This window comes from Ascaphus truei, chromosome 1 (assembly GCF_040206685.1).
Source record: "Ascaphus truei isolate aAscTru1 chromosome 1, aAscTru1.hap1, whole genome shotgun sequence".
Classification (NCBI taxonomy): domain Eukaryota; kingdom Metazoa; phylum Chordata; class Amphibia; order Anura; family Ascaphidae; genus Ascaphus; species Ascaphus truei.
The window spans coordinates 533762531-533789547 of record NC_134483.1 but is presented as its reverse complement, the minus strand read 5'-3'; the positions used below and the strand labels follow the sequence as shown (position 1 = coordinate 533789547).

Here is a 27017-nt window from a genome sequence, read left to right as displayed (position 1 = left end):
CTCTGACCCTAAACCTGCTCGGAAAAAACGTGTGGAGAAGCCACGTAATCCTCGCTTCAATGACCAGGAAAATAGGGCTCTTGTCACTGGCATTCTGGAGCACTATGACAGTCTCTATGGACATTTAGTAGGTAAGTGTAACTTTACATTTATTATTCAAATACATGTGATCCTAGGTCATCTGAGTTTTGTTCATATGCAAATATGGGTACACAATATCTTTCTATGTTCATTAGTGTGGAAACACAGCTTTTTATCATGCCTTACAAGGACAAATAAACACAGGCGGTCAATTTGCCAGAACTGCATACAATATGAATGCAACCTTGCTTACATGTATAGGTTTAGTAGTGAATGCTCATGTGCTGCACATATTACACATAAAACAGCATGTTTGCTATCTCTTGGAACAGCTAGCAGTGTAGGAAACTGGTGCTTATATTATTATTAATTTACCTCATATCTTTTATATGTTTTTCAAGGGCGGACAAGTGCAGCAAGCAAAAAAGAAATGTGGGACACAATAGTCATTGGTGTCAATGCCTGTGGGAATAGTGTCAGGGACAAGTATCATTGTCGGAAAAGATTTGATGATATTAGGTCCAAATTGAAAAAGAAAATACAAGACCAACGCGTGCATGCTACTGGCACTGGAGGTGGGCCCACACCACAACGTCTCATATTGACTCCATTGGAGGAGCTGCTTCGGCCAAAATTACTTACCGTCGTCGTGGAAGGCTTGGCTGGTGACCGTGACATTGGAATTTATCCGTCACAATTTCCAGCAGGTGATAAATATTACTGTACTAGGCGTGTCGTTGCTTACAGTTATTTTGCATATTTACACTGCTTTTTATACTGTCTTCACAATATAAGCATACCTGCATCTATATATGTATATGTCTGATTCTGTATATATATATCTCAAAATAGACATATATGTAGTAGTCCTACTAAAAGCAGTAACTAATATAGCACGTGCCATTGCGTGCTCATTTACATGTGAATTCCCAAAATGCATAGCTGCAGTGGAAGCAATTGATGGTGGGCGAAGATGGGGAACAACAGGGTAGTACACATGTGTAACACATGTTCATGAGAAATTATTAGTAGCTACAGGTACAGAACAGAAATATGTATCATATTATTGTGTATTTTATTGATTTTACTCCGACAAACATGACATTACTGCCTATTTTAAGCATGCATCAAAGAAATTGCATGTAACGGCCTACAAACATCACTGGCACTAACACATCTATAGTTGCTTATGAAAAGGTCCATTTTTGCTTTATGTCATATACAGACAGCATAATGAGGCACACGTATCATATGTTATGTCATTGTTTTCATAACTTAAACACTGCAGATGACTACTTAGCTCATCTACCATTGTGTTAAAGCAGCTGCAATTAATATCTCATCACAGCATACACTTCAACAGAGGGGGTGGGGTTCAGCACACACACTAATTACAGCCTCATTTCACGGTCAACTTAGTTCACACCATTTGCACCTGTTTCAAGTCATTGAAAGGTGTGGCTGATTAGGCTTTTTGGGGAAGGGAATACCTTTCTTACAACCTGAATAGCACAACTGAAGTTAATCACACTCATTTGAAAGCTTAACTCTAGCTACTAAATGCCCCAACAACTCATTACTTATCAAAGCGTACGTCACACATTAGTTCACTCATATCTATAGTTGAACTACTATGAAAGACACATTATCACACACTGCATGTGTTGTCTTGTTGAGTCACAGCCACATTCAGGTGTGCCACATCTTCGATTAATGTACCACACATATCCTCTACCAAAAACAACACTTTTTGCAATATGACCACCTTCATGATAACCATTGTGAATGGTCATCTCATGATAGTTATGTACATTATGATACTGATATCACTACACAACATATGATTTTTATGTACTCATTTAATCTATTTATCCTCACGCATTACTGCAGAAACATAGTATGTTGTATGTTAGGGAACTCAAAAATTCTAAGTACACAGGCATGTACAGTGTTATTACAACTATTTATGTTCACTTTCACACACATTTTCGGTTAAGGAACTGATGTTGTTAGTTAATCATAAATACAGAACATACAATAAGTGTTTGTTCAATATTTACACATGTAAATGTAAAACTTATGTTATTGTTATATATAGTTGCCCCTGGAGGACATGTGTCACCTGAGATGGAACAAGTGTCTTCACCTGGGTCAGCCAGCTCAACACTACTAGAAGGTGAGTGTATCATTTGCTGGCCATATAATATGTGCTCTTCTATATGTTATGTTGTCATGTGCATTATTTGTTTTGCACATCTTCTTTAAATAGGATTACTTAGTGTCAGTGAAAATTAAGTGTAAGGCAACATGTATTGTGTTAGTGATGTTAATTATCATGTAGGACTTCTGAGTTTAGAGCAACTTTTCATTCATTCATATTTCATACTGAGTCCAAACATTATTCGTAAGTCAAGGTAGTTTTTAATGAGGTTATAAAACGTATGCTAACATGTTAGGTGTTACTTAGGACACAGTACAATTACATAGTAACACAGCATACATTAACATGCCATTTAATAATGTGTACATTTCTTTTTAGAACATCATGGTGATGAGGATGATGAGTATGATGAGGATGACGCCACAGAAGAGACTGAAATACAATCATGTGACCATGAAGAGGTGCCAATAGAAACTGTTGTACCGCCAAATCGTCCATCAACTTCCACATACGATGCAATTGTAGCTTCAGAGGGAAAAATAGTGGACGCAGAAAATCGTCGCCATTCAGACATGATGACAGTGCTGGAAAGGATGATTGGACTGCAGGAAGAAACAGTATCACAATTGGCACATCTCCACAGAGTCTTCATTGAAGTGCCTAAACAGTTGCAAAAAATCAACACCTCATTCGAAGCATTAGTTGTTCAGCAAACACAAGCTAATTACTGGAGAATGACTAATGTACCACAATTCAACACCTCCCAGCCAGGATCTGTTCATGCAGGTCAGTTTTCACCACATTCATCTGATATTCATTCACCAGGCCCAAATGTTACCGGTCAAGTAGCAGACATTGCTGTGCAGGTTCCTGATGACATCCTACCGCTGCCATCTGTACAAATTCAGCAGCAGACACCTACAAAGGAGGCGACAAAAACAAAACAAGACACACATGAAACAGACCAACCATCACTTGTGCAGTGTCTACCAACTTGCTCACATGTGTCACTGGGCACAAGCCCTGTCCGTGAACAGTCACTACCCAAAAGCCCTGTAGGTGAGTCGCTGCCCAAAAGCCCTGTAGGTGAATCGCTGCCCAAAAGCCCTGTAGGTGAGTCGCTGCCCAAAAGCCCTGTAGGTGAATCGCTGCCCAAAAGCCCTGTAGGTGAATCGCTGCCCAAAAGCCCTGTAGGTGAATCACTGCCCAAAAGCCCTGTAGGTGAGTCACTGGCCACAAGCCCTGTAGGTGAGTCACTGGCCACAAGCCCCGTAGGTGAACAGTCACTGGCCACAAGCCCTGCCCGTGAAGTGCCAGAGGCCACTCAAAGTGGCTCTGTTGTGCCTAAAGTTGGTGGCAAAAGAAAAAGGAAAATTCAAGAGACAACAAGCAGGCCTGTTACTCGCTCGCAAAAGGAACAAAAAAAATAAATGTTATAATTCAGAAAATATGTCTTTGGCCTTGTTTTGTTGACTTCAGATTATCTAATTACTATTGTATGTATGCTGAAGACTGTGTTGTTTCCAAACTTTCAACTATGTTCTTGTACACGTGAAGTTTTGGAAATGTTAACACTCATAATTAATTGTGTTATAAATATTTATGTTGTAATCGTCTGTTCAGTAATGGTCCACCAGGAGCCAGTTGCTAAGTTTAGAGAAGCTGCCATTGACTTTGCAGCAAAACATTGCATTTGGGTGTGTTAATTGATGTAAGAATTGCATATGCATATTAGTCACATGCAATTATTAAAACACCTAAGTAAGTGCAAACATCTTTCTTGTACGTGTACAGCAGGATTATGTGTAAATTATTACTTACCTTTGCCTTGCTTGGCCATTGTAATTTTGTCCTTTAATCAGTTGTGTGTTCGTTTCTATAACATCTCAGAATGTATAATAATATATATACACACACACACACACACACACACACTGAGTGAGTGTGAGTGTGAGTGTGTGAGTGTGTATATATATATGTATATGTGTGTATATATATATATATATATATATATATATATATATATATAGTACTATATAAACTGGTATACACAAACTAATACACTTCATGCTTCCTTGTGAAAACACTATTTTAATAATACAGGCCTAATGTTTGAGAAATATCCTAAGTATGAGACTCTAACAGTATTGTGCTTAAACAAATGTTTATTACTTAATTCAATCATGTTTCTCACCATTTAAATAGGTTTCATACAAGGTATACTTAATGCCATCAATGTTGTGTGTACTCCTGCAATATAAAAAAAAATAAAATATAATATATAAATATATATATATTTTTATAAGAGATATATTTATATATATATATATATATATACACACGTATTTAAACTCATGCAGACAGGGAGTTAACCAGACTTTCACATACACACAGAAATGTAAGCGGGGAAAAAACATTTCTTTTTGCAGGTGTGTTTTTACTGATATGCCTGGCTAAGAAATATTTTCACACACTGGTCTTTGTTAGTTTTCAAAAAAACACTATGTGAACGCATTCAAAGTCTAGGGATGTTTTTCACAAACGAGATAAAAGAAGGAGAAATGTTTCTCCCACAGTCCCATATCACGAACCACAACTGTTAACCCAATTAGACAAACAAATCCAATTGGCGTTTGAAATAAGGAGTCAAAGTAGTTAGTTTTGTTGACCTTGACAAGGAAAAACAGGAGTTTGTTAGCCATTCAGCACATTCATTTTGATGAGCAAATAACACAGACCTGCACACAGCTTTTGTGCTACTCAGACATGGCTGATGAATTCGTTAACAATATTAATCCCCTTTTAGGGTATAAGTACATGATCTGTGAAGCCATCTTGAACAGTCGCGGACAGAAAGCAAGCACACGCCAAATCGATGATTTCATTCGAGCAAAATATCCTTATTACCAAGACCGTAAGCATGCACGGAATTTTAATTCCTCAATAAGATTCACTTTATCAAGTAATGACTTTTTTGAACGTGACCAGGATAAGCTACAACACACCTATGGTTTCTGGAAGATTGCCCCGGAAAAACAATTTCTCCTGAAAGACGGCACTTATATTGTCGTGAAAGGCATATTTATTCCTAATGGCAATAGCAATGTATCCGCTACTACTGATCCGTTTGAATCGATACGTGCTGCAATATCTGCAGCCTCCATTCCTGAAACCCACATTGTACAAGAACAAAAGTACTATGATTATGTACCAAGCCTTTCAGCTGAAAATGCATTGGAATGGGAACCCGAAGAAATGAACCTACCTCCCGACCAATTATTTGAAGAAAGCAGTGGCGATTCCTATGAGCGCATCCTGGAGGAGATATGTGCCATACTGGATTCAGCGGTTGGGTTAAGCGTGGATGAAAATGCCTTGCATTTCTGGAGCGACCAGTTGCAGCCAGGCGAAGAGTTAATTCTAGAAGAATGGTAAATATAACAATCGTTATGCGTTGACTCTGCGTTTAAATTTTTTTTTTTTTTGTAACCACCATTTTCACTTTCAATGCGTGGATACAGCGTAACATTGCAGACTGCATAACATGTAGCGATCACAAACAAATTGTTTCCTAATACAATATAGTAGGACCTGAAAGAGTAGTACACATTGCTGACGGAATAAATATACGTACTTTCCTATCCCTTTAAACATATTAGCAACATTTTACCATTACTCTAACACATACCTGTTTTGTTATCATGCAACATCTACAACATTGAAAACCGGGTCCACCACGTATGACGTGGGACCCTTGTCATGGGCCAAGGCGTCCTTAAAAAGGATTAGTGATGTAAGTCCCGCCCCCAAGCGACGTGCGCGCCTCAAAGCCTATTGGCTGTCATGTTTTGTTATAGTAACGGTAACTGCAGTGTGTGATGCGTGCGGCTCAGTGTTTGTAGGCGTACCCTGGGCGTTAGCCGAATGTTAATTGAGTGGGAGGAGTGTTAGCGTGCGTTTCACGCTGGCTTAACATGACGTCACACGTATTGCATTTGCGCATTGTGTTATCGGCCGTGCTTTCTGTTCAAACACGTCTGTTTAAAAAGAATACAGATGTACTCGTTTAGAACGAATGTAGTTTCGTCTTCATTGTATTTGAAATAAAGATGTTATGTTTACTGGTATTTTCAACATGTATTGAACGCACAACGTACGCTTTGTTTTGCGCATGCGCTAACAGTTAGTGGAGCCAAGCGTGAAGTGCGTGCGCACACAAAGATGTGCGCGCACATCTTTCAGTATACAGGCAACGTTCACTTCTTATACATAGTTATGCCTGCTACAAATTTAAAGAAACATTACATACTGATGAACAGTTTTACTTCTAACATATAAGTGACTGACGTGTGTATCTACACAATGATATAGAGCTGCGTAACGCGTTGTCACGGATGCATATCTAGTAAGGTGCCATCTTTGACCATCATGTGTTTGCTGTATTTCAGAGATGTCGGGGAAGATACAATCGGATCAATGTATGATTTCAGAAGAGTCTACCTTTATATGAGATGATTGTGAGGAGGAGCCACCGACTACTATACTACATATGGAACTAATTTTATATTGCTTGCAGCGCTTATTAACAAACAATTAAAAATGTGATACCCTTATGCCTATATTGCATAAGCACTTAATTAACATAATGATGTTGCAAAAGAGTGCCTCATGAATTTTTATTGAGTGTTCTTTAATGACTACTAACATTTTATGACATGGTGTGTTTTATATATAACAACCATTCCCACTCTGCTAACACATTTGTGTATTCTAATATGTAATGGAACGTATGACTGTCGAAACTATGTAACAATAATAATAATAATATGAGCATGTTCATGTATAGGGCTGCTAGTTGTACGCAGCGATTTACAGACACATGTTTCAGCCTGAGGTCCCTGGCCCGTGGAACGTACAAATGTTTTTTTGCCGCATGAGGCACAGGGAGATAAAGTGACTTGGCCAAGGTCACAAGGAGCCCACACCGGGAATTGAACCAGACTCCCCTGCTTCAAACTATCAGTGCCAGTGTGTGTCTTTACTCACTGAGCCACTCCTTCTCCCAATGTAAAGGACACTTACAACCAAGTAGCCATTTATTTTTAAAATCTCTTGTTACATGGGTATGTAGATAAAATGGTTTGGGACTGTAGCAAATAATGTTACTGGCCAGATGTTATGGTCCCCTCCAATGCATGATGTTCTGAATATGACATCACCATCATGTTATGAAGTACGTTTCTGTGTATATTTCATTAACCTAACTAACTATAGTTTACTGTGTTTATTAATCGTTTAGAAATACATAGTATAGTCAATATGATGATATAAGCTACCATAATAAAGCTGGTGTTATCATTTGTCGGTGTTATACATGGATCCTACACCAATTGATAGAGACACAAACAGTTGTCTTAAAAAGTGTGTCTATGCTAGTGATGAATGTGCTCCCGTAAGTAAACAAATAAGTACAGTTATCCCCTTTTCTCCAACCACCTCTATATTACATTAATGGAAATTATAAGGAAACATACATAAAATGTGATGAAATGTGAGTAATCATTTTGTAATACAATGCACATGAAAGCTCAAGAGTAGCTAAATGCATATACATGATACAGAAAGTACATATATGTAACATTTGTGTTTAAACCAATATGTTGGGTTTTTAGTTCCAATAATTATAGGAAGATTGAGGTAGCCACATCTTATGAGAGATGTCAGCAAATATACATACCATGATCAGTCATACTGGAGATATACCTATAATGCAAAGGAACAATATATAAATTGCAAACATTGACATGCCATCTTCAGTACCGTAAACAACACAGCAAAGTGTGTATTTGGTGTTAAATGTACAACACCATGTATATTTCATGACATTCAAAATGTAAATCAGCCTGGTGTACACATCATATGGATGTACATGTTACACTGCACCAATAACATTGTATGTAAGCATACTAGAAGCATGAATGATTATGGGCATAATATGTGTTTTGTCTTAGCATAAGGAATAACACAATGCTAAAATATTATTGCTTTGTTACCCAAGTTGTATTCACATACACACAACTAAAGTACAATTGAAGAGGGATTATATAACCTGTGCAACAATAACATACCGGTGCCACATCCCTTTGTGCACACAGCAGAGAAAAGAAAGGTGTGCAACCCATATTCATCTGTGTCCTAACAGAAGGTTATATAAAGAAACATTATTGTTAATATAACATAATTAAACTATAAAAGTAGTACTAGGAACATATGAGTTTGTACTTACAAGAAAAAAATGAATTGATGAGATTCTGTCGTGTCTGGCCACCACTGGCTGTTTGTTCATTTTCAGCAGCTACATGGGTGGGATGCTCGTCTACCAAAGCCTCAGCTAGGTCTGACTGTACATTGTGCCTGAGTGCAACATTGTGCAAAATACAACAGGCAAGGATAATATCAGACACTTTTTGAGGCTTGTATAGAAGAGCCCCACCAGTTCTGTCCAGACACCTAAACCTGGTCTTGAGTAGGCCAAATGTCCTCTCTATAACAGATCTTGTAGATATATGGGCTGCATTGTACCTGTCCTCTGCTTCAGTTTGAGGGTTTAGCACCGGAGTCAAGAGCCACGGCCTAATTCCGTATCCTGAGTCACCTATAATGAATGGAGCACACATAAGCTGACATTAGTGATCAAATTGTACAATGCCAACATTCCTAAATCAACATGTGTTTTGTGTTAGAACATGTAAATATGTACTCACCCAGCAGCCAACCAGGTTCAAAATGTCCCTCTTCGAACGCATGGAAGACTGAAGAGTTCCTCAGGATAGAGGAATCGTGACTGGAACCAGGGAACTTGGGTACCACATGCATTATCCTCATCGTGGCATCACATACCACCTGTACATTGAGTGAATGGTAGTGCTTCCGATTGCGGTACACATGCTCACTCTGACTAGGTGCAATCAAAGCAACATGTGTGCAATCGATTGCACCCAGCACAGATGGTATCCCTGCTATATTATAAAAGCCAGTCCTGACTTCCAGCCACTCTGTTGCCTCTGTAGGAAAATGAATATAATTCCTAGCGCGTCTATTGAGTGCATAGAGAAACTGGGTCAAGGCCCGCGAGAATGTAGATTGCGAGACCCCGCCCACTATGCCCACAGTTGTCTGGTATGACGCGGAAGCAAGATAATGTAATGAGCACAGCATTTTAACAAGCCCAGGGACTGCACGACCTCTGGCTGTGAAAAAATCTAAATCCCCCCTTATCTCCTCATAAAGAGCTAAGATTGCTGCTGAACTCAAACGATAGCGACTTACAATCTCCTCCTCACTCATCCCATCTAACAGGGTTCTCTCCCTGTACAGACGCGGACGAGGCACAAGTTGTCTCCTCTGTCTTCTCCTCTGATCTCCTGTCCCTCTACCTGTCCCTCGGCCTGTCCCTCTCCCTGTCCCTGTCGTATCCGCGTCACTGTCACTGTCCCTCGGTGTGTCCCTACCTTGCCCTATATCATTCTCTTGATCAGCAAGCATGTCATAGAAAAGAATGTTCCTGCGTCTCCTAAACATTCGCAACATTTTGAAATGAGTAGCTGTGAATGAGCAGGTAATGTGCGTCCTTTAAATAGGTATGTGATGATGTCAGGTGACATAGTAAAATGCAAGGTGTTACATTAACATAATAAAGTACTTCTGTGGCAAGCTGTGTGCACTTGTTGTTCTAAGTATTTGTTGTGTGTATTCTGCAGGGAATGATGATATTTGGCAATGATGTGACGTGAAGCTTTGTACAAAGATTGCTTGCAAATAAATAGTTGCATGTGCAATGCATGTAACACTTGTGAACGCAAGAGTCAGTCATGTAATGAGACAAAAAGGCTGAGATTGACGTGGGAAAAGTTTTGTGTAACATGTGTAATTATCCATGTTATTGTGACATGTTGGCAACAATGAATAGTCGTGTGCATATGCATGCATTTGTGTAAGGAGGATAGTTGGTATAGAATGAGTTTACAAGGTGTCCCAATGATGAATTACTGTACATGTGTGTATAAGTTAGGTTGAAGTGCTTGTAATGCAACGGTTACAATGTAAACATGCAATGTGATTGAGCGTCCAATAAGTGACGTCATGAAAATAGGGAGGACCCAAAAGTATATGTAAACATGAGAAGACAGATGTACATGAACGTTTAAAGATGCGTGTCACATTACAAGCATTGTGTAATGTAAAGGAAGATGAATATACTGTGTATGTGTGACATGTGTGACATGTGTAACATCATGTAAATAATTGTCGCTGAGTTGAGTAAAATGTGTGATATGATGTGAGGTTCTCCTTTAAGAGTGTAGTATAGTATTTTCCCTTGCCACATCATCACATGATGAGTAATGTGACCCGCAAATGCTGAAAACATGTAAAAGTCGAATGTTATGCAAATAAGACACATCAGCTGTGACACAATGCAGGGAATGCCCCCACACTGTAATGCAAATCCCCCTTGTATTGTGAGCAATGAAACGTAAACAGTACTATACTGTTATACGTCCCCGCTCCATTGACTTCCATTGATGTACAGAAGATTTTTTTTTTCTAAGTGCCGTTCCGGCAGCCTTAGCGATCGTTCTCCCGTCCAAAATGCCAACTTTAGTTGGCGGGAGAAATCGGCCATAACATCTCAATTTCGTAGTGCCGATCAGCCCCGATAAGCTGTTTTTTTTTGTTGAATCCAGCCGATTTAAAAAAGTGGCGATCAGTGTCGAAAACAGGCTTATCGGCAGGCGACTGGCCATAACCAAATTATCGGCTCCGAAACCTGGCGATATGAAGCACTTATCGGCGCTTACTGAATCTCAAACCCAATTTTGGCTATAACATGGCCATATTTCCCTTATCAACGCTTACTGCATGAGGCCCATACTGTGTAAACCTTGTATATACCATTGTGTAAATGCCCTTTTTTATCATGAGGTTTTAATGCTGATTTACACACAGGATAGGCAACTTTACTGCAACCGTTGCCCAATCACTATCAACATAATGACTTCTGAGTAGGGTGACCAGATTTGTCCCGGCAAAAACCAGGTCAAATCTCACTCATGCGCAGTCGACACTTTCTGGCTGCTCAACACTTGCCGCTTGCGCATGCGCGAACGGCATTTGCAGGTCTCTCAAGCGCATGAGCAGACGACGAGTGCCAATAGTGAATGCGCTTTTGGCAAGTGCCGATTGCGCATGCACACGAGCAGCCAGGAAGTGCCGATTGCGCATGCTGCACAGAAAACCGGTACATAGCCCGAAAAACCGGGACTGTCCTGGCTAAACTGGGACATATGGTCACCCTACTTCTAAAAGATGTGTTACTTTGGCATGAATTTTAGGAAAAAATGAAATCAAGCACACCAAAAATAAGGAGAAGTCAAAAGATAACAAAAAGGTCATGTAATGACTTAAAGAAGTTATTGTTGCGTCCAGCGTTTCGGCTTCCCTGATGTAGGTGCCTGTTTGCACCGAAACGTTGGATGCCACCATGACTTCTTTAAGTCATTAAATTACCTTTTTTGTTACCTTTTGATTTCTCCTTATTTTTGGTGTTCTTGACTTCATTTTTCCATGAGCTCTACATCTTTACCGGATTTATTTTGGTCTTAGGACCCATTCTTGACATTTTTGCTTGGCTCTAGACCCCTTGCAGGATTATCCCAAGTGGCCAGACGTGAGTCTTTATTTTTCATAGCATGAATTTTAGGATCATACGTGTACACCTTAGGGCTTATTCTGTAAGCTCCTTTAGCATTGTACCGAGGGATCTGCATGGAAAGCCCCATTGACTTGAATGGACCTATCTGTGCAGAATGCATGGTAAAGCACTAACGGAGCTTACAGAATAAGCCCCTCTGGGTACTTTATGAGTTTTTACTTTTTAACCCAATGAAGGAGTTTCACCGGATATGTTGTGCATTGCAAATAATCCTTTAGGAATATCTTCAAGACTCCAGTCCATTTGATGTGTGTGCGACAGGCCAACCCTTTGTGTCATCAAGTCTGCGAGGTCGGACATGGCACAAGCTTCCCTCTATTGCAATCTGCACCAGCTAAAGCTTGAACAAGTAATAATATTCACTGCATAGAAAGCACTGTGAGCTTATTGTTTGATAAATAACTACCATTGAGCCCTTTATTCTCATGCAATGTATGGGAGATGCATGTTGGGTCTTACTCTTACCCCCTACCAGGTCATAATTCTGTATGCTGCTGTGGGCTCATGCAGGCAGCACGTGCTTTTATCCAACGTAGAAATTAAATACATTTCTTATATCAGGAGGAAAAGATCAACTGTAACAGATAGTGTGCATTAAGACCTTTATGCTTGCGTACATCAAGTAGGGTCGGTCTTATTACAGCAAGTACAGAAAACAGAGAAGTGACTGGAAAAAAAATATCCATAAAGGTCTAATTTAGCTTCTTGGCAGACGACTTCTAAAAATGAGCTCCCTATCCATGAATTACAAATGTCACTTGTCCTTTAATGCTGTTAATGTCACAGAATGTGGTGTTTGACAATCATAGTAATTATTCAGTAGTGACCCTGGCAAAAATGCATTGTAGTCATGGTTTCAGTTCTCTGTTAATTGTGGCAATTTTGCATTGCAATTCTGTGCACCCCCCTGTCCTCGCTATTAGGCATTACTTTACTGTGATCTGGACCCTCTTAGATGATGGATGCATTATTTTGCCTCTTCTGTATTGACCAGTGTTTTTTTTAAAGTGGTCGTAAAAGAATTTACAATGCAACTGATTTAAAACTCTCTATTAGAGAGGTTTTGGGTTCTTTACAATGCATCTGATCTCAGACGCGCTATTAGAGAGGGTTGGGGTTCCTTACAATGCTTCTGATCTCGGACACGCTATTAGAGAGGGTTGGGGTTCCTTACAATGCATCTGATCTCAGACGCGCTATTAGAGAGGGTTGGTGTTCCTCAGAATTTCACAATGTATTCCATAACCAAAAAAGAAGGTTGAAAACCACCGGCGTAGACCCTAATGTGAAAATACATGTTCGTTCATCACTTTTATGACATAACAATAATAATATTTTTTTCTACTCTTTGTGTTTTTATAGCACTGTATATAGAATTTTACTGGTACAACATGTTCCTGCCCTGTAGCTTAAATCACATTTTGGGTTACCGGGGCAAAGGGAAATTGAATGACTTGCCCAAGATCATCAGGTTCATGCACTTCAAAGGGACATTACTGCTGAGCTGCTCCTTCAACCCTATACGGATTATATAGGAAATTGATTAGGCATCTGTATTATGCGGAACATTGATAAGCGCAGTATTCAGCAACATTGTTGTCAGAGCTAATATTTTGACAGCTCTTGTGAATTCAGTAACCAGCACCATTTATCACTCGCACCTCTATTCTCTTCTAGCCAGATTCATGTTAAATCAACGTACTGTAAACCTCTCCAATTTAATCAAAATGCTCGATTAATGTCCCAGAAGTTTTGCTGTTCTCGTATTTCTTCTCAGTTTCACTGGTTCTGTGTTTCTCATTGTACTGTACTGTATATGCTTTAACCTGCTAGGGGGAAGGGGTATACATTATCAAACCAGGGCCCCTCTGGTAGAGAATGGGTTAAAAAATATATCGTTTTTTTATTCTGCTGTAATCCCGTTGCCCTGATGAGACTTTCTATATTCCATGTTATCATTGTATTCCGTTATTAGATTCTCGGAGTGTTTATCTTTTATCTCACCCTACACATTTTACTTCGATAAGGCAAAATGGCCTGAAAATGGCATGCAATTTGACACAATAAAAAACAATAAATTTGTCTTGATTAACCCTTTGCTTACCAGTGGGGGCCCTCGCACCTCTGACATACAGCGAGCATGATTGCAGAATAACCGGTGACGCGGTACAGGAGGGTCCTTCTCTTCCATACTCCTCCCTGCCAGATCGTATTCGAGCACAATCTCACGCACACAAAAAAAAACAACTTAAAAGCCATGACATAGCCACTATGTCATTGGACCACTGGAACGCCAGACCCCATGATGGGAAGGGCTACTTCATGGAGAACTTAAGGGTGCAGGAAGATCAATGTATAAAAATCACATGGTCTGATGTCTGGGGCTTCGCACGATTTGCAGCAATGCCGGCGGGAATGCGACAGTCAGAAACTTCCCCGACCAATGGAGGCGAATAGGTAGACTAATTTAGGAGAGGGCCCCTATACTCTTATACCTCCAAACAGATTATTGTGGCGAGGCGAAACGCCAAATAAAATATATGCCAAAATGATTAAAATTATATATTTGCGTAGTCGGAGACTGACGTTTTTTGCAGTGGTCTGGACATGCGTTAAACGGGCTTAATGAATGCGGTGAGATGCAAATCCAGAAATGAACTTATCGCCGTTTAGTGAATTGTCCCCTTTACTTTTACATGCATCTGACAAATCAATTTACAACTCTAGCACCAACACCACCTACTCCCACACTTCTTTAGTACTGGAGTCTGGGAGTAATACAAGTGTTTAATGATGAACACAAACATATAAAAAGACTTGTGCCTTTGCTATCTAACGTGCCCCATTCATTATAAAGAGGCGCAGCCTGTAGAGATGGATTGGCAGTGGAGGTAACTTTCACCATCTTTGAGACTGAATGCCCACTTGGTACTTAAAGGGGATCAGGGCAGAAGGAATGTACCCTGAGGAAGACCCCTTATGCGAATGTCGAAACATTGGCTGTGCTATGTGAGTAATACATGGTTTGTGTTTCGAAGCCACTTATGGTGAAGCAGGGACTGATTGAGCCACCTGTGCTAAAGCTGGAATATCCTGAAAACCTGACCTGTGGGGGGGTGTGGAGGGTGGAGGGTGGAGGGGGGGGGGGTGAGGACGGGAGTTGAGCTCACCTGTACAAAGACAATGGGGGCCTGTATCTCGGGAAGCAGACCTCAATTCAACAAGGTTGAAGGCTCCAGAGACCCCCTGCTACAATACACTAGTAGTACAAATTTATATTAAAATATGTAATAACCACCAACACACTACCAACCCCCTGTGCCCCCACATAAAGCCATTATTTATTTATTATAACACAGGGTTGATAACACAGGCGGGCGGGTGTCCCCGGGTGGTTCCCACAGGGGTCTGGTGGCCTTCGGGTTGTCCCCGCGGGTCCCCGCTGGCCTTCAGTACAACCCTGTTGTAAAATAAATAAAGATGCCATACATTTCAATAAATACAGATCCCTCCCCTCTGCCCCCTCCCCTGTGCCCCCTCCCCTCTGCCCCCCACCAAACACATACAGTACAGTAATGGGCAAAATCAATCGGGGGTTCAAAATGAAGCAATACGTGAAAATTAATTTCAAACAACAAACTATAAGTCATATTTATGAAGTCAAATAATGTACATTTTATGAATGTTTGTAGGCCACATTAAGTCATAAATATGGAAAAAAAATTACAATAATGACTCATTATATCTTTATTGTCCTATATACCTCCAACAAATATAATTACCTGTTAACTAAGAAACTTGTATCAGACTGGGTAAAAAGAGTATGCAGCAGATGCTAAAGACCTTATGCTAATACAGTGTGCTTATCATGCGTTATACATACTGCTGCGGCACATCTTATTCTAACTTTTGCCCCTAATTAGCCGGGGCTTTACTCCGGCTGGCACCGAGACTAGACCGCGCACCAGCCGCATCTCCTCCGTGCACCCCCCTCCGCTCGCATGTCATTTTGCTGCCCCTTCCCGACCCCCTAGCTGCTCCTGCTGTGCCCCTCTGCTTCCCCGTACCCCCGCTTACCTCACTTCAAACTTCAGGGGTGTCGGGGGAAGCCGGGCGCGCCACGTGACAGTGACGTCACAGTGACGCGCGGACATGCCGCCGTCACCACGCGGCCCGCACGCATCCTGCCGTGCGGGAAATGTTAGAATAGGAGGTGTCGCCAGTGTACTTACATTTCTGGCTACATGGCCTTTGTTCAAATTAAGTTGAATATGTAAGCTTAGTACAGCTAAACCCCGTTATAACGCGCCTCGTTATACCGCGATTCAGTTATAACGCGGTTTTCCCGTGGCTCCCGTTTTAAAAAAAAAACTGCACACACTGCACACACTGCACACACTCACTGCACACACACTGCTCATTGCTCACACTGCCACACTGCACACACACTGCACACTGCACACACACTGCTCATTGCTCACACTGCACACACTGACACACTGCACACACACTGCACACTGCACACACACTGCTCATTGCTCACACTGCACACACTGACACACTGCACACACACTGCACACTGCACACACACTGCTCATTGCTCACACGGCACACACTGACACACTGCACACACACTGCACACTGCACACACTGACACACTGCACACACACTGCACACACACTGCTCATTGCTCACACTGCACACACTGCACACACTGCACACACTGACACACTGCACACACACTGCACACTGCACACACACTGCTCATTGCTCACACTGCACGGGGTGGACCCCGAGACCCGCGTTATAACGGGGTTTAGCTGTATATATACATGTATTGTAATGTTTTATAAATATGTCTCGGATAAAGCAAAGGATTCTGGGGGAGGTGACAGTCGCCCGGTTCCATTCAGAAGCCTGGACCCCCTGCAGCTCGATCACGGCAGACACTGTTCCCGGTGCCGCAGACTTTTGCTTGTTTGTCCGCGGTGCCGGGGACAGTAAGTCTCGTTACTTCTGTATTAGGCGCAAAGTACAATTTTGCACACTGAAACTCACTTGTTAAGGTAACGTAAATATATATATATCGTGTAGATGTTCTAAACGATTGCAAAATGTTGAAATATTATAATTGTTAAGCCTTTAAGTGTATCCTACATTCTATTTCAATAAGCTTATGGCCCTCCTAATTCCTAAATGTTTTCTGATGTAATTCCTTGGGAGAACTGGTAAAAGAGCCCTTGTGTAGTATGTTGAAAATATATTGAAGTACATAAAAGATGCTTCGTGGCACTCGCAAATCAAAATATAGTATTAACAAGCTCATCAACAAGGTTGAGAGGCTGGTCCGAGTATGTTAGGGGGGATTGGGAGCTCGCTTTGTTATTGTTAATATCAAGCCATTCATTTGTCGGCTTCTCCTGGTGTCTGACATCACTTACGGTTTGGCACTTCTACTCTGCTTCTGGCTTGGACCTCCAATCAGCTCTCCCATCAGGGGAGGCCCTGCTCAAACGGTGAAGGACTGCAAAACGCGTAGGGTTGAAGAGTGTGAGAGCTGATCGGAGGTCCACACTGGTCCCCTGGTTTAGGTAAGTTTAAAAAAAACTATTTTTTGCTTAAAAAACAAACAAAATGCAAGCAGTGTGGGTTATTGCTTTAACAGGAAGATACCTTTTAGGTTCAAAGTGAACTTAATACAGTGGCATGTTTAAAGGGTCTAATCTGGAGTGATGCCTTTTTACCCAAATCTGACACCTATTAGTATTTTTAAGAGGTTTGATTTCCTTTGCCTACTCCCTTTTGTGTGATGTCACTGTGTGATGTCACTGTGCGTTCAACACATGCTTATACAACTAGAGTCCCCCCTCCCCACCTCTTCTTATCTTTATTGCTTCTCTGATAAGGATAGGGTGGGATAAGGGTACAGAAAACCCTACCCTTTTCACAGACCCCCAAGAAATTAAACTGTCAGACTACATGGGAATGCCCTTTAAGATGAAAAGCTTAAAAAAAACCTGTTTATTCGTTTTGCTTCAGTGAAAGCTAAATACAATTGACGTGTCTTCACTGCACACACACTGCTCATTGCTCACACTGCACACACTGACACACTGCACACACACTGCACACTGCACACACACTGCTCATTGCTCACACGGCACACACTGACACACTGCACACACACTGCACACTGCACACACTGACACACTGCACACACACTGCACACACACTGCACACTGCACACACACTGCTCATTGCTCACACTGCACGGGGTGGACCCCGAGACCCGCGTTATAACGGGGTTTAGCTGTATATATACATGTATTGTAATGTTTTATAAATATGTCTCGGATAAAGCAAAGGATTCTGGGGGAGGTGACAGTCGCCCGGTTCCATTCAGAAGCCTGGACCCCCTGCAGCTCGATCACGGCAGACACTGTTCCCGGTGCCGCAGACTTTTGCTTGTTTGTCCGCGGTGCCGGGGACAGTAAGTCTCGTTACTTCTGTATTAGGCGCAAAGTACAATTTTGCACACTGAAACTCACTTGTTAAGGTAACGTAAATATATATATATCGTGTAGATGTTCTAAACGATTGCAAAATGTTGAAATATTATAATTGTTAAGCCTTTAAGTGTATCCTACATTCTATTTCAATAAGCTTATGGCCCTCCTAATTCCTAAATGTTTTCTGATGTAATTCCTTGGGAGAACTGGTAAAAGAGCCCTTGTGTAGTATGTTGAAAATATATTGAAGTACATAAAAGATGCTTCGTTGCACTCGCAAATCAAAATATAGTATTAACAAGCTCATCAACAAGGTTGAGAGGCTGGTCCGAGTATGTTAGGGGGGATTGGGAGCTCGCTTTGTTATTGTTAATATCAAGCCATTCATTTGTCGGCTTCTCCTGGTGTCTGACATCACTTACGGTTTGGCACTTCTACTCTGCTTCTGGCTTGGACCTCCAATCAGCTCTCCCATCAGGGGAGGCCCTGCTCAAACGGTGAAGGACTGCAAAACGCGTAGGGTTGAAGAGTGTGAGAGCTGATCGGAGGTCCACACTGGTCCCCTGGTTTAGGTAAGTTTAAAAAAAACTATTTTTTGCTTAAAAAACAAACAAAATGCAAGCAGTGTGGGTTATTGCTTTAACAGGAAGATACCTTTTAGGTTCAAAGTGAACTTAATACAGTGGCATGTTTAAAGGGTCTAATCTGGAGTGATGCCTTTTTACCCAAATCTGACACCTATTAGTATTTTTAAGAGGTTTGATTTCCTTTGCCTACTCCCTTTTGTGTGATGTCACTGTGTGATGTCACTGTGCGTTCAACACATGCTTATACAACTAGAGTCCCCCCTCCCCACCTCTTCTTATCTTTATTGCTTCTCTGATAAGGATAGGGTGGGATAAGGGTACAGAAAACCCTACCCTTTTCACAGACCCCCAAGAAATTAAACTGTCAGACTACATGGGAATGCCCTTTAAGATGAAAAGCTTAAAAAAAACCTGTTTATTCGTTTTGCTTCAGTGAAAGCTAAATACAATTGACGTGTCTTCACACCTTATTGTATTACAGCGCATAATACAGTACGTTGACGTGTTATAAATAACTTATAATAACAATAACAACATATCTTACACGTACTGCCGATTTGTACTCAAAGAAACAGGCAGAATTTGATGCATTCAATTAGAAATGATTACATGTACATTATGCAGGTTTCTTCGTACCAACTCCTCCTATAACACTTCCAACTCCTCAAGCAGATACATACGTGGAAAATCAGCATGATACATGGATGCTTTAAGATACAGAAGAAATTGCCTTTCTAATTGACACGTGTAGAACAAAAGGTTTATTTGCAGTCCTTTGGTACATAGTCTGTCCATTTTTTTTTTTTAAATATTAATTTGACCAAATACTATAAACAAAAATCTGAACAGTAGCACAGAAAACAAGTCAGCCTGCCGGTTTCCACCTCTTCCCACCATCAGCTGAAGCAATTAAATGAACATGGAAAAAGAACACTTCTGAATTAAACACACAACACATTTTTTGGGATGGAAGGCTGCAGCTTTATTCAATTATATCAACAACTAGGTGACCTTGCCAGGCTGCCCGTTGGTGAGCTTTAGCCCACGGCATTCCTGAAGCTCATGATCCCCACTGCTGCTGGAACTCTGGGTCATCAAATGTATAATTGGTTATTGGGAATACTCTCCTAAACAAACAGCTCTGGGAAGGGGGGACAACTGGATAAACTGTTGCAACTCAACCCACCAAATAACTGTGTTTGCATCTAGAGATGGGTGCAATTTTGGGGTGGATTTTAATCTGCTTCGAATCGGACGGTTCCTTTGGCACTCGATGATTTCCACAGATGAGTGCCAAAAAGGACAATCGATAATGCTTAAAATGTCCCTGTCAAATAGAGATGGGCGGAACAGTCCTAATCTATTTCCTGGATATTTTAGGACAAATCTGTCCCCCCCACCTCCCTTACCAAAAATCGCCCATCGATTTGGCATTAAAAAATCTGAGCCGATTGTTAATAATCTGGCCTTTGTATTTTTAAATAGTTTTAAGCAGGAGTCTGCAGAGCAGTGGTGTAACTATGCCTTAAGGGGGCAACGTTGTAACGTCACTGCATCCCATGTGACTTTACAGCGTCCCATGTGACGTGTCGCCATGATGATGCAGCATCACATGATGCTGCGACGTCACGAGGGAGGTCAGCTCTGTTACAGAGGTCACACTCTCTCCCCGGCAATCCATTTAATTGCTGTGGGGAATAGCGCGGGGCCTCTCTAATCGCTTGGGGGGGGGGGGTCATAAAGAGTCTTGATGGAGGGTCCGACTCCCTCCGGCCCCTCGAGCTGTAGCCCCCGGGACATGCCCATTAATTTCAGCTTTGGGTACCCCCTGTTTACCAGGATATCAGCAACTCTTACGGATGTGTGTATCTCTGTGCTGTTTAAATGTCCTGTCACGTTGGAAAATAGGTAGCCATGACGGGACATTTAAACTGCAGAGAGATACCTGCAGCGCCTACGAAGGTGTGTGTCTCAGGAACCAGGTGGTGCCCGGGGCTAACATTATATTATATATTTACTTTATTACCTTGTCCAGGCTTGCATTAGCCCTGTCTTTTTTATGTGCATAATGGCCAATATATTGGCCATTATATGTATAGGCAAGATACACGGGTCAACTAGCTGTGGGTTCCCATGACTAGCTGACCAAAAAGGGCTACTACGGGGTTCATATAAACACAAAACAAGACTACCTACCCCCCCTTGGCCACCGAATGCCATGCAACGCTTTACTAGCCGCTAAGGTAACCAAGGGGTTAACCTGTCCCACTGCCCCATCCATCGGAAGGCCTAATCACCCTCCCTGATGCAATTATCCCCATCTCCCACCCCACACCCCCAACAATACAACCCCCCACCCACAGATAAATACAATAAGGGTACAATGCCCAACCATAACAAAATACGGGGGGGAAAAACCATCCTAGCCTGTTGGCCAATAAAAATCCAAAAAACCATAAAAAAGGAATCCCCGCCCAATGGCACAGAAATAAACAAAAAATCAAGCTGGAACAATAAATCCAATCCAGAAGCAATGAATACACCGTTGATTGAAGAGCAGTCTCTAGTGAGTAGTTCTTGTTTGTTACTTTAAAGATGTCTTCTTGCTTTTCTTTTCTTCTTTCTTCTTCTTCCAGATGTTGACTTGTTGTCTTCTTTCAGTCAAATGAAATGTAACAGGCCTTATATAAGCCCTGTGAGTAACATTTGATCAGTTACACGTGATCCCCTAATTTTTGCCTGAAAATTACATCTCAGGCAAAAATGAAGCAATCACATGGTTAATGATGCAATCTGATTGGTTTATGTACCATGTGATCCCTTTCATTTTGTGGTGCTGTGTGAGGTCACCTTTAAAGGGAAGGAAGCACATGGTACATCAACCAATCAGGTTGCTTCATGCACCATGTGATTTCTTCCCTTTTATTTGCTGTGTGTGAGGTCACCTTTAATGGGTTCAGCTCTGCTCCAAACATATATACAACTCAACCCCGTTATAGTGCAATCCGCTACAACGCGGATCCGCTTATAACACGGTCTAAATGTGGCTCCCGCTTTAAAATCACCTCGAATTTTTTTTTCCGGGATCGCGTAAATTTTGCCGCACGAGGACTTACCGGTATCTGCATTTCTCTCCTCTCTGCGGTTCGCGCTCTCCTCTCCCTGCAGTAGACTTTCGAGCGCAGAGGAGGGTCACATGACACACATCCCCCTGCACCACGTGGATTTTTTTTTTCCTTTAAACATTCAATAAATGTTATATACTATTACCAATTCTGTACCTCCAAGCCACAGAGATTGTGTTATGTCACAGGCTCTAAAAGCATACTTAACATATTGTACACAGTGTAGTCCACTGCCATGCGCTACAAAGGTTAAATATATTTATAGAGTCTGTGACATCACACCAATGCTGTGGTGTAGCAGGTAAAGAATTGGTCTAGGAAATGGAAGGTCCTGTGTTTGATTCCTGCATCTGTAGAATCCAATCCGTGGAATCAGCAATTCGTGGGTTGGTTCTTAACAATCCGTCACCGGGTTGCAGAATCAGTGTATAGGTAATAATAATTTAAAAAATCCCGCAAAATCCAAATTGCCCCTTTTCAGATTGATTATGCTGAAATCTGTTCCCATGACCTATTATTTGTTATTTATATGATTACCATGTGTATTACTACTGAGAAGCGCTATGTACATTAATGGCGCTATACAAATAAAGACATACAGTACAATACAATCTGCGGAATCCGCTGCGGATCCAAACCTTCTTCCCAAAATTCGCCCATCTCTAATGAAGAGCTTCTAAAAAGTAATCGTGAAATGCGTTGGGATCTGTAAATTCTTACCAAGGGAGAAAGTTACAAATTATTTTGCAGCTCGGGGAGTCGGTGTGACAGCTGCTGCAGGGTCCCCACCAAAATAGAGGAGGCACGCAGATACAAGAACTCTCTACATTACTTTTTTTTTAATGTGCAGCATTAATTATGTACAGAGCACATCATGAAAAGTGCCACCCCAGTGGCCCTTAAGACGTACGTCACAGCCATTTGCTTATTTTCTAGGGGCTGCCACATGTGGAGTGATGATCGTGGACTACTCTTAAAGGATGGACCCCTCCCCTTCTGCTCAGCACAATGGTCACGCTTTCCAGCAGTGCTGGAAAGGTCTGTGGCCCCCAGAGGTGACAGGACCCTCTGGCACTGAAGGGGTTCATTAGCTTCATTGCCTATGTCAATTTCCTTATTTCCCAGGTATCACAGGGGTGTCCACGGGCATCTCTCCACATACGTAGGGTCTCGATCCCAGTGCTGTGGAACGCTGCACTTTCCTGCCGCCTCTGATTTCTGTTTAGCCCTATTTTACTTGGTTAAATATCTAAAACTGCAACATTTCTTAAAAAAAAAAAAAAGTTGCAAAAATGTTTTCCAAACGCAGTTGGGACAGTGAGACGATTCTCTAGAGACCCATCACAGCTCAGCCACTCTTTTGCCTCCTGGCAGGGATTGGAGCACAGCAAGACTGCTTTACTGGAAGGTCACAAGGTACGTGGCCTCCCCTCTCTGACCCCTTTGTAGGGTCTTGAGAACACCACCCCGATAGAACTTAACCCTTGTGAACCGGAGGAGGGGGCAGCTATGTTTGGTCATGCTGTAGTGCAAGTCGTTTTTTTTTTTTTTTTAGATCAGCAGTTTCTTTAATGCAAAGAAACTCCATCATTTTCAAGGCACATCATTCTATCCCCAAAGGTCATCACTCTTTGATTGGGTTTTACTGCCAAAAGAGATTGATTTTAGACTTCCAGTTATATGGAACAGTTTACATTGAGACATTGGTCATGGGAAATTATAGACATTTTGCAGATTGGGATAGTTTTTATTGAATAGACCATTTCCAGGACCCTATGGTTTCATCATGCTGTGCTCTAGAGGCTGTTTGGTCCACGATAATACCTTTCAAGCACTTTCAAGATAAGCACAAGGATACAATTAATCTTCTAAGCACGGACACAATGCTTTCACTAGATAAGTTAGCACGGCCTTGTACAGTAGCATAGGGTTTTTTTTGGCATACTTAGACATGTATTTATCCAGAATCTAATGCATGTACAATATAACATCCTACACATAACGGAAATGTAAGAAATAAAAATGGCGTACTGATGCAGCGGCCGTTATTCGAACACATCTCGGCGCCGGTTTTGAGTTCTCTGCTGTTCCCCACGCAGCATGAACGTGGCCAATCGCCCCAGGCACCCGCGCTTATCGCCCCAGGCACCCGTGCTTATCACCCCAGGAACCCGCGCTTATCGCCCCAGGCACCCGCGCTTATCGCAGATGTTTTGTTTGAATTTCATGGATTCTGTTTCTGCGTTTGCAATAAAATGGATGAATTGTAATGTGTACAGTACTGTGTTACTGTGTCATTTTCATGTTTTTAATAGCCAGAACACTAAAATTCGATTTTTTGCACTCGCCGCGCTCGCATCTTAGTGCGGGGAGGCTGGAATTCATCCCGCGGTTTCAAATCGGGATTCCGATGTACATTACATGACGCGTGAAGTGTTCAAATAACGGTCGCTGCATCAGTACAACGTTTTATCAGCGTACTTAATGTATATAGTGATAGGAGCGGTAAACGACACAACAGGCATAGTTATTAATGTATGTTTGTTGTAACAAATCATTCAAATTCCTAAATTAATGTAGCCCCGAGGTAAAATTACCCTTTCTGGCCCCCCTCTGCCTGTGCCGAGGGATAGCGGGTGCCGCCGGAGGCTGCGACGGACCCGCCGGCACTTCGCGAGGGTGGGGGCCAGTGCAGGGAGCAACGCGAGGTGTTGAGGCGCAGGCCGGTTGCCGGGGACGCGATCGGGCCGTCGCTAAGGCCGCGATCGCGTTGCCACCGGCTCGGCGGCTGAAGGAGAGGGCGCCGCCATTGCGCGTTAGTTCGCGGCAAGCGCAGGGAAGGCTAGGGAGAGATCGCGCGAGGGCAGGACAGGGTAGAGGGAGGTTGTGGCGGCCATTAGGAGTTCGCGCATGCGCAGGGCAAGTGCGCACGCGGCCCCAATGCTTAGGCAGCCCCCTGGGAACTACAATTCCCAGGAGGCATAGGGAGACAGGCACCAGGTGCCTGATATTGGCCAATAGGGCTGGAGGAAGCTCAGCCCGGGAATATAGATACATTTCCCGGGCTTTGCACAGGCAGTCAGGAAGAGGCAGAGGAAGGAGTAGGAAGGGTGTAGGGAGCGAGTGGCTCCTGCACCAGGTAAGGGTTCTCCTTAGGTCCCCAGGCAGGCCCCAATCCCTGGTAAGGGCAGGGGGTAACTGAAGAGGGACGGCCCTAGATAAGGAGGTCACCCTTAGGTGTGAGAGGTGCAGGTTTGGCAGTGCCACAGCGGGTAGTGCTGTGTGCACTGGCAAATAGGCACAGAGTGTGTGCAGTGGATTATCGCTGCGGGTATCCAGGTGGCTGTGTAGGATTGCCAGCTGTGTGTGTTGTCGCTGCCTGTGCTGGGCGCAGTGTGTGCAGCGTGTGTGGATGTCTGCAGGCTGACGGTGAGAGCGGTGTGTCTGCTGCAGGCTGTTAGTATCTAGGAGTAGCGAGTAGCTATATGTTAGGGAGGATTAGGGACTTGGGTAGGTAGGGGAGTGGGCAGGGTATTACTCCACAGGCCCTAGGAGATTTCCCCCAAGCCACCCCAGGTTGCGGTTCATCAGGGACAGGCCCTAGGTTAGGGTTCCTGTCACTTTAGGGTTAGTTAGGGATAGACAGGGATAGCGGCGGTTGCTGTTCCCGTGATTCGGTTGCTGTTACCGTGAGACGGTTGTGTTCCCGTGAAGCGGTGGGACCCTCGTTGGGGTTCCTGGAGAAGTACCTGGATAGGATCAGACGGATGCATCGCACGTCTGACCCTTTGAGAAGAGTGTTGCAGGCCCGAGCATAGGAGTGCTCGGAAGGTATTTCCACATAAGTGCACCAACAGGCCTAACAGATAATCTAGTGACTGCGCAGTCACCCACGACCTCCGTAGGAGTACGGGACATTGGGTGTGGGGGATTACAGGACACTGGGTGGGAACACCAGACATTGGGCCTGAGGTGATAAGGTTATGATGTTATGTAATGTGTGATATGTGTGTTAGTAAAGTGTTAAGTATTGTTTTATCATATACGTGTGTTATTGTATTTCTTACCCAGGGCTATCTTTCATAACGGGGATCCTGGGTAAGTGGAGGCGCTGCACCAGGTAATGGTAAGGGTTTCCCCAGGTTCCCAGTTAGCGGAGGCTCAGATCTCCTGGAGCCACAGGTGTGATACAGTTACCAGTAGTCCCTTAGAAGAGGTGTGCCGCAAGGAAAGGGACCGGTTAGACCACAAGGGGCCAATGTGAGATTGGGTGGGTCAGGCCGGTTCACAAAAAGGGCTACATTAACAACAAAACTAATGTGACCCCCTTTACAAAAACTGCATCATAGTGGCCCTGCAGTCCTCACGCCCCGAGAAAACCGTGGCCCTTATTTAATAGAGTAATTTGAAAGACGCTGATCTCCACAGCAAATGAAGTAGGGGACAATGTGCTGTGAATATATGTTTCCAGCGCTGGGTAACAAGTCAGCTCCATCATTCAGCTCAGAGATTCTATGACATGGAGAAGTGGCTGCACAGCAGTGACCTAATAACATAGAGCTGTTATATACCGCGTGCGCGCGTGCGGCAGTTTTAGTTGGCTGAGGTTAGTCAGTCTTTCTATAATGGTGCCGCGCGCGCGCACGGCAGTGAGGGTGGAACCGGCCGACGGGAGAGGATGAAGAAAATAAAGAATTTGCGCCGCTACCGCCGCTGAAATGTGTGCATGTGTATGCATGTGTGTGTATGTGTGTATGTGTGTGTGCATGTGTGTGCATGTGT

At 42.7% G+C, this 27017-nt stretch overlaps 2 protein-coding genes and 1 long non-coding RNA gene across 3 annotated transcripts in view; 2 read left to right on the top strand and 1 right to left on the bottom strand.

Moving 5' to 3' along the window:
- GFRA4 (GDNF family receptor alpha 4) overlaps positions 1-27017 on the top strand; it is a 470610-nt gene that overhangs the window by 33195 nt on the left and 410398 nt on the right. The gene's annotated exons all lie outside the window — the stretch shown is intronic.
- The window catches only part of LOC142472238 (uncharacterized), a 40476-nt gene that overhangs the window by 8682 nt on the left and 4777 nt on the right, over positions 1-27017 (bottom strand). The gene's annotated exons all lie outside the window — the stretch shown is intronic.
- Positions 474-23212, top strand: LOC142468740 (uncharacterized). Its single transcript, XM_075575215.1, has 4 exons — positions 474-788; positions 2180-2257; positions 2621-3355; positions 23172-23212. The coding sequence occupies exons 1-4, from the start codon at positions 512-514 to the stop codon at positions 23210-23212; spliced, it is 1131 nt and encodes a 376-aa protein (XP_075431330.1). The 5' UTR covers positions 474-511.